Source organism: Schistocerca cancellata, chromosome 1 (assembly GCF_023864275.1).
Source record: "Schistocerca cancellata isolate TAMUIC-IGC-003103 chromosome 1, iqSchCanc2.1, whole genome shotgun sequence".
In the NCBI taxonomy this organism is placed as follows: Eukaryota; Metazoa; Arthropoda; class Insecta; order Orthoptera; family Acrididae; genus Schistocerca; species Schistocerca cancellata.
The window spans coordinates 236,750,901-236,764,610 of record NC_064626.1 but is presented as its reverse complement, the minus strand read 5'-3'; the positions used below and the strand labels follow the sequence as shown (position 1 = coordinate 236,764,610).

Below are 13,710 nucleotides of genomic sequence, written 5' to 3'. Positions count from 1 at the left end.
CCGTATTACCCTCCTGAACCCACCGATTCCATATTCTACTAACAGTCATTGGATCTCGACCAACGCGAGCAGCAATGTCGCGATACGATAAACCGCAATCGCGATAGGCTACAATCCGACCTTTATCAAAGTCGGAAACGTGGTGGTACGCATTTCTCCCCCTTACACGAGGCATCACAACAACGTTTCACCAGGCAACGCCGGGCAACTGCTGTTTGTGTATGAGAAATCGGTTGGAAAGTTTCCTCATGTCAGCACGTTGTAGGTGTCGCCACCGGCGCTAACCTTGTGTGAATGCTCTGAAAAGCTAATCATTTGCGTATCACAGCATCTTCTTCCTGTCAGTTAAATTTCGCGTCTGTAAAGCGTCATCTTCGTGGTGTAGCAATTTTAATGGCCAGTAGTGTATCATTCACGTCAGCTTAATTTTGTTTTCTCTTATTCGCTTTTTCGATGGAAACTAGCGACTATGTCGTACATTTGTTACTGAGTCATTAACTGAGGAGGCAAATATAACCCTCAATTGTAGTCCATGAGAATGGAGTGATACTTCCGAAACGCATTGGATTAAAACAGAAAGTATTTTCGCTGGAGAAAGGCATATCACTAATAAAAATACTCCTAACCGGTAAGTTATCTCAGGGACAGCCGTTGAGGAAATGTCTGTTAATAACGTATCAATCTATTCCCAGAATGATATTTTCACTCTGCAGCGGAGTGTGCGCTGATATGAAGCTTCCTGGCAGATTAAAACTGTGTGCCGGACCGAGACTCGAACTCGGGACCTTTGCCTTTCGCGGGACAGTGCTCTACCAACTGAGCTACCCAAGCACGACTCACGCCGCGCCCTAACAGCTTTACGTCTGCCAGTATCTCGCCCCGAGTTCGACTCTCGGTCCGGCACACGGTTTTAATCTGTTAGGAAGTTTCATATCAATCTATTGTTTGACAATGTCGCCCAAGGGGAGGATGTCGTCTCTGGTAGCAGGTGGTATAAGCCCTGAAAGCCTACCATGCAGGTGCCGGTGTGGGTGTGTGCAGGCGCACGGCCGGGAGCTGTTCTTCTGCTCGGCGTGCTCGCTGGAGTTCGGCAGCAGCGCGGAGGCGCTGGCGCACCGGCGCTCCACGCGGCACCGCCACACGGCCATCCAGCACCTGGCGGGCCCCCGCCGCTGCCACTACTGCCCGCTCACAGTGGAGGGGCTGCCCAGCCTCCAGCAGCACATCCGCGCCGTCCACCCCAACCTCATGAGCGCGTGAGTACTCTGCACTCCACACGTGCGTGGGGTCTCAAGCATACACTACTGGCCATTAAAATTGCTACTCCACGAAGGTGACGTGCTACAGACGCGAAATTTAACCGACAGATGCTGTGTTATGCAAATGATTAGCTTTTCAGAGCATTCACACAATGTTGGCTACAACGTGCTGACATGAGGAAAGTTTCCAACCGATTTCACATACACAAACAGCAGTTGACCGGCGTTGCCTGGTGAAACGTTGTTGTGATGCCTCGTGTAAGGGGGAGAAATGCTTACCACCACGATAAAGGTCGGATTGTAGCCTATCGCGATTGCTGTTTATAGTATCGCGACATTGCTGCTCGCGTTGGTCGAGATCCAATGACTGTTAGGAGGATATGGAATCGGTGGGTTCAGGAGGATAATACGAAACGCCGTGCTGGATCCCAACGGCCTCGTATCACTAGCAGTCGAGATGACAGGCATCTTATACGCATGGCTGTAACGCATCGTGCAGCCACGTCTCGATCCCTGAGTCAACAGATGGGGACGTTTGCAAGACAATGACCACCTGCACGAACAGTTCGACGACGTTTGCAGCAGCATGGACTATCAGCTCGGAGACCATGGCTGCGGTTACCCTTCACGCTGCATCACCGACAGGAGCGCCTGCGATGGTGTACTCAACGACGAAGTTGGGTACACGAATGGCAAAACGTCATTTTTCGGATGATTCCAGGTTATGTTCACAGCATCATGATGGTCGCCGGCCGCGGTGGTCTAGCGGTTCTGGCGCTGCAGTCCGGAACCGCGGGACTGCTACGGTCGCAGGTTCGAATCCTGCCTCGGGCATGGGTGTGTGTGATGTCCTTAGGTTAGTTAGGTTTAAGTAGTTCTAAGTTCTAGGGGACTTATGACCTAAGATGTTGAGTCCCATAATGCTCAGAGCCATTTTTTTCATGATGGTCGCATCCGTGTTTGCCGACATCGCGATGAACGCACATTGGTAACGTGTATTCGTCATCGCCATACTGGCGTATCACCCGGTGTGATGGTATGGGGTGCCTTTGGTTAAACGTCTCGGTCACCTCTAGTTCGCATTGACGGCAATTTGAACAGTGGACGTTACATTTCAGATGTTACGACCCGTGGCTCTATCCTTCATATGATCCCTGCGAAACCCTACATTTCAGCAGGATAATGCACGACCACATGTTGCAGGTCCTGTACGGGCCTTTCTGGATACAGAAAATGTTCGACTGCTGTCCTGGCCAGCACATTTTCCAGATCTCTCACCAATTGAAAACGTCTGATCAATGGTGGCCGAGCAACTGGCTCGTCATAATACGGTCAATACTCTTGATGAACTGTGGTATCGTGTTGAAGCTGCATGCGCAGCTGTACCTGTACACGCCATCCATGCTCTGTTTCTACATCTACTTAGATACTCCGCAAGCCACCATACGGTGGGTGGGAGAGGGTACCCTGTACCACTACTTGTAATTTCTCCTTTTGTTCCACTCGCATATATAGCGAGAGAAAAACGACTCTGTATCCCTCCGTATGAGCCCTAATTTCTCAAATTCTCCCAATAAAACGAAGTCTACGATTTGCCTTCCCTAACTCACACACGCTCGTCCCACCTCATATAGCCTTGCAACGCTATGCCCAGATATTTAAATGACTTGACTGTCAAGCAGGACACTAATAAGACTGTATCCAAACACTACAGGTTTTTTCTTCCCACTCATTGGATTAATATACATTTTTCCACTTTTAGGGCTAGCTGCCATTCACCAATGACTCAATGCCCAAGCGTATCAAGGCCGTTATTACGGCTAGAGGTGGTTGTTGTGGGTAGTGATTTCTCAGATCCTATGCACCCGAATTGCGTGAAAATATAATCAGATGTCGGTTCTAGTATAATATATTTGTCCAACGAATACCCGTTTATCATCTGCCTTTCTTCTTGGTGTAGCAATTTTAATGGCCAGTAGTGTAGAAGCGAGGGGCGTCCAATAAATAATGCAACACTTTTTTTACTGAAAGCAGGTTGGTTTCATTCAGGATTCCAGCACACCGTAATACTCCCCACTCCTATGGCTACAGAATCCTCTTTTTCAACATGATCTCCGTTCAATGTGACACTCTGATCAACGTGAGAGCCAACGTCTTGCTGCATCGTAACCTCCCCATCATCCACGTTCTGCTTCAAGCGTCATTGGGTCAGAGATACAGAAGTCGGAAGGTCCGAGGTCCGGGCTGTAGGTTTGATGAGGAAGAACTGTCCGATGAAGTTTTGTGAGCCCCTCTCTGGTGTGCAGATTTATGTGAGGCCCTTTGTTGTAATGTAGAAGGATGAGTTCATTTGCATTTTTGTGATGATGAAAACGTTGAAGTCGTTCTTTTAGTTTTTTTTTTTTTTTAAATAGCGTAGTACGGTGTTGACAGTTGCACCATTGGGGAGGACATCAAACAGTATAGCCCCTCGAGAATCCCAGACGACCGTCGCTATGATTGTACCAGCAGAGGGTGCGGCTTTGAACTCTTTCTTCGGTGGACAAGTGGTCTGGCGCCACTCGATGGACTGTTGTTGTACCATTGCCTGCGACGATGTTGGACAAAAAAATTGTCACGATCAGCCTCGTAACATGAAAGACAGATGGCCCTTCATTGCTCTTTATGGTCTACTGTTAGGAAGCCAGCGGGCGAAAATCTTTGAGTACCCACACTGGTGGAGGAGTGTGTCAACACTACCAACACAGATGCCCCGTTGTACAGAGAGGTGTTTGATTGTGATCCGTGGATCACCTCGAATTAGAGTGTCCGCCTATTCCAAGATCGCAGGAGTCACAGCTGTGTGCGGCCGGCCAGCACGCGGGAGATCGGACAGACCTGTTGCGATGATGACGGACACTTCGCCCACTGCCAAGTCTCCCTAGACATTTTGCAAACGCGCATGGATATCTGCCATGCTCTGGTTTTCCGCCAAAAGAATCTCACTGACGCATCTGTGCTTGGAACGCACCTCCGTTGAAGACGCCATTTTGAAGGCTACATATAGGCACTTAACGGAACTCCATGAAAGTATATGAGCTGAAGCGGGAATATTACACTGTGTTCGACAACTTATTTCGCATTATTCCCACCGAAAAAAAATGTGTTGCATTACTTAAGGAACGCTCCTAGCACATCCATGTCCTGCAAACTACTGAGAAATGCATGGCGGACGGCACTTACTATTTTACCAGTTATTAAGGTTTCTTTCCTTTCCATTCTAGTAGGAAGCACGAGAAGACTGACTCACTAAATGCCTCTGTGTGAGCTATAATTAAGCTAATGGTGTCCTCACGACCCCTAAGAGAGCGGTAATGTAGGGGTTGTAGTATATTCCTAGATTCATCATTTAAAGCTGATTCTTGGAACTTTATAAGTAGACTTTCTCCGCGTGCTTTGCATCTATCTTCGAGAGTCTGCCAGTTCAGTTTCTTCAGCGTCTCTGTGAGACTCTCCCATGAGTCGAACAAACTTGTGACCATTCGTGCTGCCCTTCTCTGTATGCTTTCAATATCCACTGTTAGTCCTGTTTGGTACGAGTCCCACGCACTTGAGCAACTTTCTACAGTGGGTCGCACGAAGGATTTATAAACCATCTCCTTTTGTTGACTAATTGTATTTTGCTAGTAACCTACCAGTAAACCAAAGTTAGCTACCTGCTTTACCCACGACTCGGCCTCTGTCATTGTTCCGTATTGTATCCCTAAGAAGTGTTACACCCCGGTATTCATGTGAGCTGACCGGTTCCAAGTGTGATTCATTGATATGGCAACCATAGGATATATTCTTTCTCGTTTTGAAAAGATCACAATTTCACAGTTATGAATTTTACATTTCTGCGTGTTACCAATCTTAGCACCACAATGAAATCTTATCAACAAACAATCCTGTTGAAAGATCATCCGCAACTGAGCATTATAGCAGGGGTTGAAAATACCGCTTCAGTTGTGAATTACTTTATTTTCACACGACCGTTTTCGGACTGTTATAAACCCATCCTCAGGTGTCGTAGCTGTGCTGTGGTCCCCGAGCGCTGCGTGTACCAGGCGCGCCTGGTCGTGTGAAAATAAAGTAATTTACAACTGTAGCGGTATTTTCAACCTCTGCTAAATGTTATCAAGATCTGACTGAATATTCTGCAGCTTGTTTTAGACTGAATTTCGTTATAGATATCTGCATCATCTGAAAAGAAGCTGACTTTCCTATTAATATTGCCTGCAAGATCATTAATATGCGCACTAAGACAAAAAAAGACGCACCGCCAAGGAATTATGCGTATGGGACGAAATCAGTAGAACCGATAGATATGATTTACGTGTTCAGAGAAACAAATGATGACAGTTTCACAAAAATTGGACGATTTGTTCAAGAGAAACAGCTTCATAAGCTGAGCAAGTTAATAACTCCTTGCTTCACCTCTGCCACTTACGCAAGCAGTTAGTCGACTTGGCATTGACTGATAGAGTTTTTGGATGCTCTGCAGAGGAATATCGTACCCAAATTCTTTTCAACTGGCGCGTTAGATAGTCAAAACCCCGAGATGGTTGGAGGGCCCTGCTCATTATGCTCCAAACGTTTCGTTATGGGGATAGATCTGGCGACCTTGCAGGTGAAGGTAGGATTTGGCAAGCAAGACAAGCTGTGGAAATTCACACCGTGTGCGGGTGGGCATTATATTCTGAGCTGTAAGCTCAGGATTAGTTGCCATGAAGAGCGCTACGGTCGCAGGTTCGAATCCTGCCTCGGGCATGGATGTGTGTGATGTCCTTAGGTTAGTTAAGTTTAAGTAGTTCTAAGTTCTAGGGGACTGATGACCTCAGAAGCTAAGTCCCATAGTGCTCAAAGCCATTTGAACGATTTTGAGCCATGAAGAGCAACGAAACGGCGTTGACTGTTAGAGAACGTAGAATGTCGTCGACGTACCGTTTTGCTGGAAGGGTGCCGCGAGTGACAACGAAAGGGGTCCTGCTATGTAATGAAGTGAAACCCCAGATATCACTCCTGGTTGTCGGGGCATGTATTGGGTGACAGTCTGGTTGGTGTCCCATCTCCGTCTGGGGCGTCTCTGGACTCGTATTCGGTGCTCTAGGGGGCTCAGTTCGAAGCGGGAGTCATCACTAAAGACAATACTATTTCTGTATATGGGGTTCCAGACCGCAGGTGTTCTGGAGCCGCCCCAGAGAGTGGTGGGATACCAGACTGTCTGTCACTTTCCATATAGCCTGCAGTATTGGTCTGAGGTTCCATTGCACTTCATAGCAGGACTATAGCCTACAAGTGAACTGTGTGCTTTTATGGTCATCCGCGCTGGTTCACAATAAAATGCACGCATGATTCTGGTCCTGCAAGGGAACGTTTAAGTTTGGAGTGTAGTGTGCGAGAGATCTCACTGCCCTCCCATTATTTAGCTCCACAATGACGAGACGGAACACAACTTTTTATATAAAAATACTTTGTTCTGTAATTATCATAAATAACACAAGTCTGTCCGCTGCAGTGCTTGGGTGGCTCAGACGTACTTCGGTGCGCTAAGGTGTCTCCAGGCTACTTGCGCATCAGCTCACTGCGGGCGCTCACCAGTACCTGTGTATGAGGTGCATTCAAATTCTAAGGCCTCCGATTTTTTTTCTAATTAACTACTCACCCGAAATCGATGAAACTGGCGTTACTTCTCGAAGTAATCGCCCTGCAGACGTACACATTTTTCACAACGCTGACGCCATGATTCCATGGCAGCGGCGAAGGCTTCTTTAGGAATCTGTTTTGACCACTGGAAAATCGCTGAGGCAATAGCAGCACGGCTGGTGAATGTGCGGCCACGGAGAGTGTCTTTCATTGTTGGAAAAAGCCAAAAGTCACTAGGAGCCAGGTCAGGTGAGTAGGGAGCATGAGGAATTACTTCAAAGTTTGTTATCACGAAGAAACTGTTGCGTAACGTTAGCTCGATGTGCGGGTGCGTTGTCTTGGTGAAACAGCACACGCACAGCCCTTCCCGGTCGTTTTTCTTGCAGTGCAGGAAGGAATTTGTTCTTCAAAACATTTTCGTAGGATGCACCTGTTACCGTAGTGCCCTTTGGAACGCAACGGGTAAGGATTACGCCCTCGCTGTTCCAGAACATGGACACCATCATTTTTTCAGCACTGGCGTTTACCCGAAATTTTTTTGGTGGCGGTGAATCTGTGTGCTTAACTGACTGGCGCTTTGTTTCTGGATTGAAAAATGGCATCCACGTCTCATCCATTGTCACAACCGACGAAAAGAAAGTCCCATTCATGCTGTCGTTGCGCGTCAACATTGCTTGGCAACATGTCACACGGGCAGACATGTGGTCGTCCGTCAGCATTCGTGGCACCCACCTGGATGACACTTTTCGCATTTTCAGGTCGTCATGCGGGATTGTGTGCACAGAGCCCACAGAAATGCCAACTCTGGAGGCGATCTGTTCAACAGTCATTCGGCGATCCCCCAAAACAATTCTCTCCACTTTCTCGATCATGTCGTCAGACTGGCTTGTGCGAGTCCGAGGTTGTTTCGGTTTGTTGTCACACGATGTTCTGCCTTCATTAAACTGTCGGACCCACGAACGCACTTTCGACACATCCATAACTCCATCACCACATGTTTCCTTCAACTATCGATGAATTTCAATTGGTTTCACACCACACAAATTCAGAAAACGAATGATTGCACGCTGTTCAAGTAAGGAAAACGTCGCAATTTTAAGTATTTAAAACAGTTCTCATTCTCGCCACTGGCGGTAAAATTCCATCTGCCGTATGGTGCTGCCATCTCTGGGACGTACTGACAATGAACGTGGCCTCATTTTAAAACAATGCACATGTTTCTATCTCTGTCCAGTCTGGAGAAAAAAAATCGGAGGCCTTAGAACTTGAATGCACCTCGTACACCCTCGTACACAAAGGAACCGACAGGTCCCGTTATGCACACTCAGAGACACATTTTCTGATAGGGAGCACGCTATACTGCACAAGCTGACCTGTCCATGCCACTAGATGGCGCTTGAAGTGGCAAATTGAGTTACGGAACTCGACACACTACTTTGAAAAGTGATGCTTCCTATCTTTATTTATTTTATTGGAAAGAGCTGCCGGGAAAAAAATTCCTTTATGGGAAAGGCACTAGCTCTTAAGCACTCATAATATGCACAGACCATAATGGGTTTACAAAGATTGTGGAAAAGTTGACCATCATCTCCAGCTGCACAGAAAACAGCGCCGACATGCACAATAGTCACGACGACAAGCCGACGAACATGGCCAGGAATGATACTCGTATGTTACAAGCTGGGGCACACTCTCCATCAGTTCGTTTTCTCGAACGCAATGACGTTATAGTTGCACAGCTGGCCAGCCTGTAGATTTCAATTTTTTTTAATATTTTGTGAGAATCACTCTCTTTGTCAATGGTGGGTGGAGGGAAAGAATAGAATAGGATATTATTCACTTTTTAAAATATTTAAATGAAATTGGCGTCGTCGTATACAATTTATATACCTTTATAGTTACAACATAACAGTGATTTTATATGAATTCTTACCTAATTATATTACAAGGCCACTTTTACCCGAGAACCTACTTGAGGGAAGTATATAGTTATACGAAGGCATCACTCTTTGTAGACCTAATAGAGAAGGCCACAGTGAATCAGCAAGTCACTCTAATGTTTTTGTTTCTATATAATCTTAATAATTATAATAAACTTTATCTCTGTATTGCCTTATACAGTATGGCACAGTGAATGAATATACTGCTCGGATAGGTGAATGAACATAACTGCACTAGTAGCTTCATGAAATATTACAATTTATAATTTTGTATAGTCCCATCTCAAAACTCCGCGTCATTTATTGTACATTCTTCAAATTCCTTCACTGTGTAGAAGGCTTTCCTTTTTAACTACTTTGTTATTGTGCCTTTAAACTTACTCAGGGGCACTGAGTGGGCATTTTTAGGTAGTTTGTTGAAGTACTGAGAACAAGATTGCGGACTTTTGCTAGTCTGGCATGCGGCTTGTCTGTTGTGTGTCTATGTCTAGTGCTATGACGGTGTATTGACATCCTAAGGTCAAAATTATTCAGGTTTTTGGTGTATACTAAAAAGAAAAAAAACACTATGCAGACAAGCCTTGAAGGTCCAACGTTACGACCGGCCGCCGTGTCATCCTCAGCCCTCAGGCGTCATCGGGTGTGGATATGGAGGGGCGTGTGGTCAGCACGCCGCTCTCCTGGCCATAGTCAGTTTTCGTGACTGGTGTCGTTACTTCTCAATCAGGTAAATCTGGAAAAAAGGGCAGGTCATTCCCGTTTTTAAGAAAGGCCGTAACACAGATCCACACAGTTATACACCTATATCGTTGACATCAATCTGTAGCAGAATTATGGAACATATTTTATGCTCAAGAACTATGGCGTTTTTGGAAAATGAATAGCTCTTCTCTAAAAATCAACATGGATTTCGCGAACAGAGATCCTGCGAAACTCAGCTCACTCTGTTCCTCCATGAGACCCACAGCGCAGTGGACAACGGCACTCAGGCTGGTGTCGTGTTCCTTGACTTCAGTAAGGCATCTGCCACCATCCCGCACGGCCGTTTGATGAAAAAAAATACGTGCTTACGGAGTATCGGAGCAGACTTGCGATTGGATTCAAGACTTTCTTGCAGATAGAACTCAACACGTCGCTCCTAACGGTTCTAAATCGACAGAGGTAAAGGTAATACCCAGAATACCACAGGGAAGTGTGATAGGACCGCTGCTGCTCACAATACATATAAATGATCTACTAGAAAGCGTCGGATGCTCATTAAGGCTATTCGCAGATGATGCAGTCGTGTATACCAAAGTAGCAACGCCAGAAGGTAGTAAGAATTTGCAGAACGACCTGCAGAGAATTGATGAATGGTGCAGACTCTGACAGTTGACCCTGAACGTAAATAAATGTAACATATTGCGCATACATAGGAAAAGAAATCCACTACTGTACAGCTACACTATTGGCGACAAGTATTTTGAGACAGCGTCTGCCGTAAAATATCTAAGCGTAACTAGCCAGAGCGACCGTAAGTGGAATGACCATATAAAACAGATTGTGGGAAAAGCAGACATAATACTCAGATTTATCGGAAGAATCTTAGGGAAATGTAACTCATCCACGAAAGAAGTAGCTTATAAGGCGCTTGTTCGTCCGATTCCTGAGTATTGTTCATCTATCTGGGGTCCCCATCAGGTAGCACTGATAGAGCGGCGCGTTTCGTCACGGGATCGTTTGATAGATTAGCTGGTGAGAGAGCGTTACGGAGATGCAAAACAAACTCCACTGGCAGACGTTGTACATCACTGAGAGACTTACTATTGAAATTTCGGGACAGCACTTTTCAGGAGCACTCAGACAACATATTACTTCGCCCCACATGCATCTCGCTTATTGACCACGAGGAGAAAATTCGAGAAATTAGAGCCAATACAGACGCTTACCGACAATCATTCTTCCCACGCACTATTCGCGAGTGGAACAGGGTTGGGAGGACCAGATAATGGTACCGAAAGTTCCCACCGCCACACACCATTAATTAGCTTGCGGAGTATGATGTAGATGTAGCTCCAGCTCCTCAACTGGCATCGCAAGGGCTGAGTGCTCCCCACTTGCGAACAGTACTCGGCAGACCCTAACAGTGACCAAGCCTATTGCTAGCCAAGCCCGACAGCACTTAACTTCGGTGATATGACGGGAACCGGTGTTACCACTGCGGCAAGGCCGTTCGCACTTTGGTGTATAGTAGACAACTACAAATAGCTACTGTAAAAATATATATTTCCTTGAAGTAGTGTCCACATGATTCTTTTGGTGTGAGCCGCGCAATGTACACTCCTGGAAATTGAAATAAGAACACCGTGAATTCATTGTCCCAGGAAGGGGAAACTTTATTGACACATTCCTGGGGTCAGATACATCACATGATCATACTGACAGAACCACAGGCACATAGACACAGGCAACAGAGCATGCACAATGTCGGCACTAGTACAGTGTATATCCACCTTTCGCAGCAATGCAGGCTGCTATTCTCCCATGGAGACGATCGTAGAGATGCTGGATGTAGTCCTGTGGAACGGCTTGCCATGCCATTTCCACCTGGCGCCTCAGTTGGACCAGCGTTCGTGCTGGACGTGCAGACCGCGTGAGACGACGCTTCATCCAGTCCCAAACATGCTCAATGGGGGACAGATCTGGAGATCTTGCTGGCCAGGGTAGTTGACTTACACCTTCTAGAGCACGTTGGGTGGCACGGGATACATGCGGACGTGCATTGTCCTGTTGGAACACCAAGTTCCCTTGCCGGTCTAGGAATGGTAGAACGATGGATTCGATGACGGTTTGGATGTACCGTGCACTATTCAGTGTCCCCTCGACGATCACCAGTGGTGTACGGCCAGTGTAGGAGATCGCTCCCCACACCATGATGCCGGGTGTTGGCCCTGTGTGCCTCGGTCGTATGCAGTCCTGATTGTGGCGCTCACCTGCACGGCGCCAAACACGCATACGACCATCATTGGCACCAAGGCAGAAGCGACTCTCATCGCTGAAGACGACACGTCTCCATTCGTCCCTCCATTCACGCCTGTCGCGACACCACTGGAGGCGGGCTGCACGATGTTGGGGCGTGAGCGGAAGACGGCCTAACGGTGTGCGGGACCGTAGCCCAGCTTCATGGAGACGGTTGCGAATGGTCCTCGCCGATACCCCAGGAGCAACAGTGTCCCTAATTTGCTGGAAAGTGGCGGTGCGGTCCCCTACGGCACTGCGTAGGATCCTACGGTCTTGGCGTGCATCCGTGCGTCGCTGCGGTCCGGTCCCAGGTCGACGGGCACGTGCACCTTCCGCCGACCACTGGCGACAACATCGATGTACTGTGGAGACCTCACGCCCCACGTGTTGAGCAATTCGGCGGTACGTCCACCCGGCCTCCCGCATGCCCACTATACGCCCTCGCTCAAAGTCCGTCAACTGCACATACGGTTGACGTCCACGCTGTCGCGGCATGCTACCAGTGTTAAAGACTGCGATGGAGCTCCGTATGCCACGGCAAACTGGCTGACACTGACGGCGGCGGTGCACAAATGCTGCGCAGCTAGCGCCATTCGACGGCCAACACCGCGGTTCCTGGTGTGTCCGCTGTGCCGTGCGTGTGATCATTGCTTGTACAGCCCTCTCGCAGTGTCCGGAGCAAGTATGGTGGGTCTGACACACCGGTGTCAATGTGTTCTTTTTTCCATTTCCAGGAGTGTATATGATGGGCTTTTTCTTGCCATTTAAATATGGCCTTAGATCCAGGTGAGTTTCCCCATAGCAGAATTCCATGTGTCAGATGGGACCTGAAAAAAAGCGAAGTATGCATATAGCACGAGAGTTTCATTTATACGGGAAATTTGGAAATTTGTGGTATGTCCTGTGGGACCAAAATGCAGAGGTCATCGGTCGCTAAGCTGACACACTACCTAACCTAACTTAAACTAACTTACGCTAAAGACAACACACGCACCCATGCCCGAGGGAGCACTCGAACCTCCGACGAGAGCAGTCGCGCGAACAATGACAAGACTCCTGAGACCGCACGGCTACCCCGCGCGTCATTTACACGACCTCTCAGCTTGTGCAGCAGATATATCACATAGATTTTTGGACAACATGACTGTGGAGATGAAGCAGCGATTAGTACGATTAATCAATTATTCAAAAACAGTCTTAATCGCATTTATTATTATTAAACCACCAACCGGTTTCAAACCGACGTAGGGGTCATCTTCTGGGCGTTCACACTGTGAAATTATAAGTATCCGTCAGAAAGATTCCATTATACGCAGCTAAAATTACGTAAATTTAAAATATGTTACCCATTGGTCGACTGCTGGTGGTGTTACTTCTGTCTACATAACGGCAGGAAACTATGCGAGACCAGCCCTTCGTATGGGCTTAAATAGCGTACTGAGATCACGTGAATAGACGGCAACACCCCCAGCGGCGATCAACGGCATTTAATACAGTTTATTATAAGTAATTACTAATCACCTTGGTTTAACATAAATTTAAGTGACAGTAAATAACAGAGAGCGGAACCATTCCATTTAAAAAGAGCTACAATTATAGTGTTAATTATAAAATAATAATAAATGTTCCGTAGTCAACTCGTAAAATTCGTAAAAGTATATTACATTATGTGCCATAATATAAAGTAAAACAATTTGTGACACACAAAAACTGGTATCGTCTTGTATTATGATATATCTATTCGTACATTTACGTGGAAAACATTCGGTCAATTTACAAAAACGGCTAATATGGTAGGACAACAACACCCTCTACTCCTTGTGGTGAGGACGCCGTTGCCATGGATT

At 46.9% G+C, this 13,710-nt stretch overlaps 1 protein-coding gene across 1 annotated transcript in view; it reads left to right on the top strand.

The window, feature by feature from the left end:
- Positions 1–13,710, top strand: part of LOC126166548 (zinc finger protein 467) — a 430,211-nt gene that overhangs the window by 402,484 nt on the left and 14,017 nt on the right. Inside the window, exon 8 of the mRNA XM_049920414.1 lies at positions 1,042–1,256. Coding sequence (XP_049776371.1) covers positions 1,042–1,256 — 215 coding nt within the window. The remainder of the gene's footprint in view (positions 1–1,041; positions 1,257–13,710) is intronic.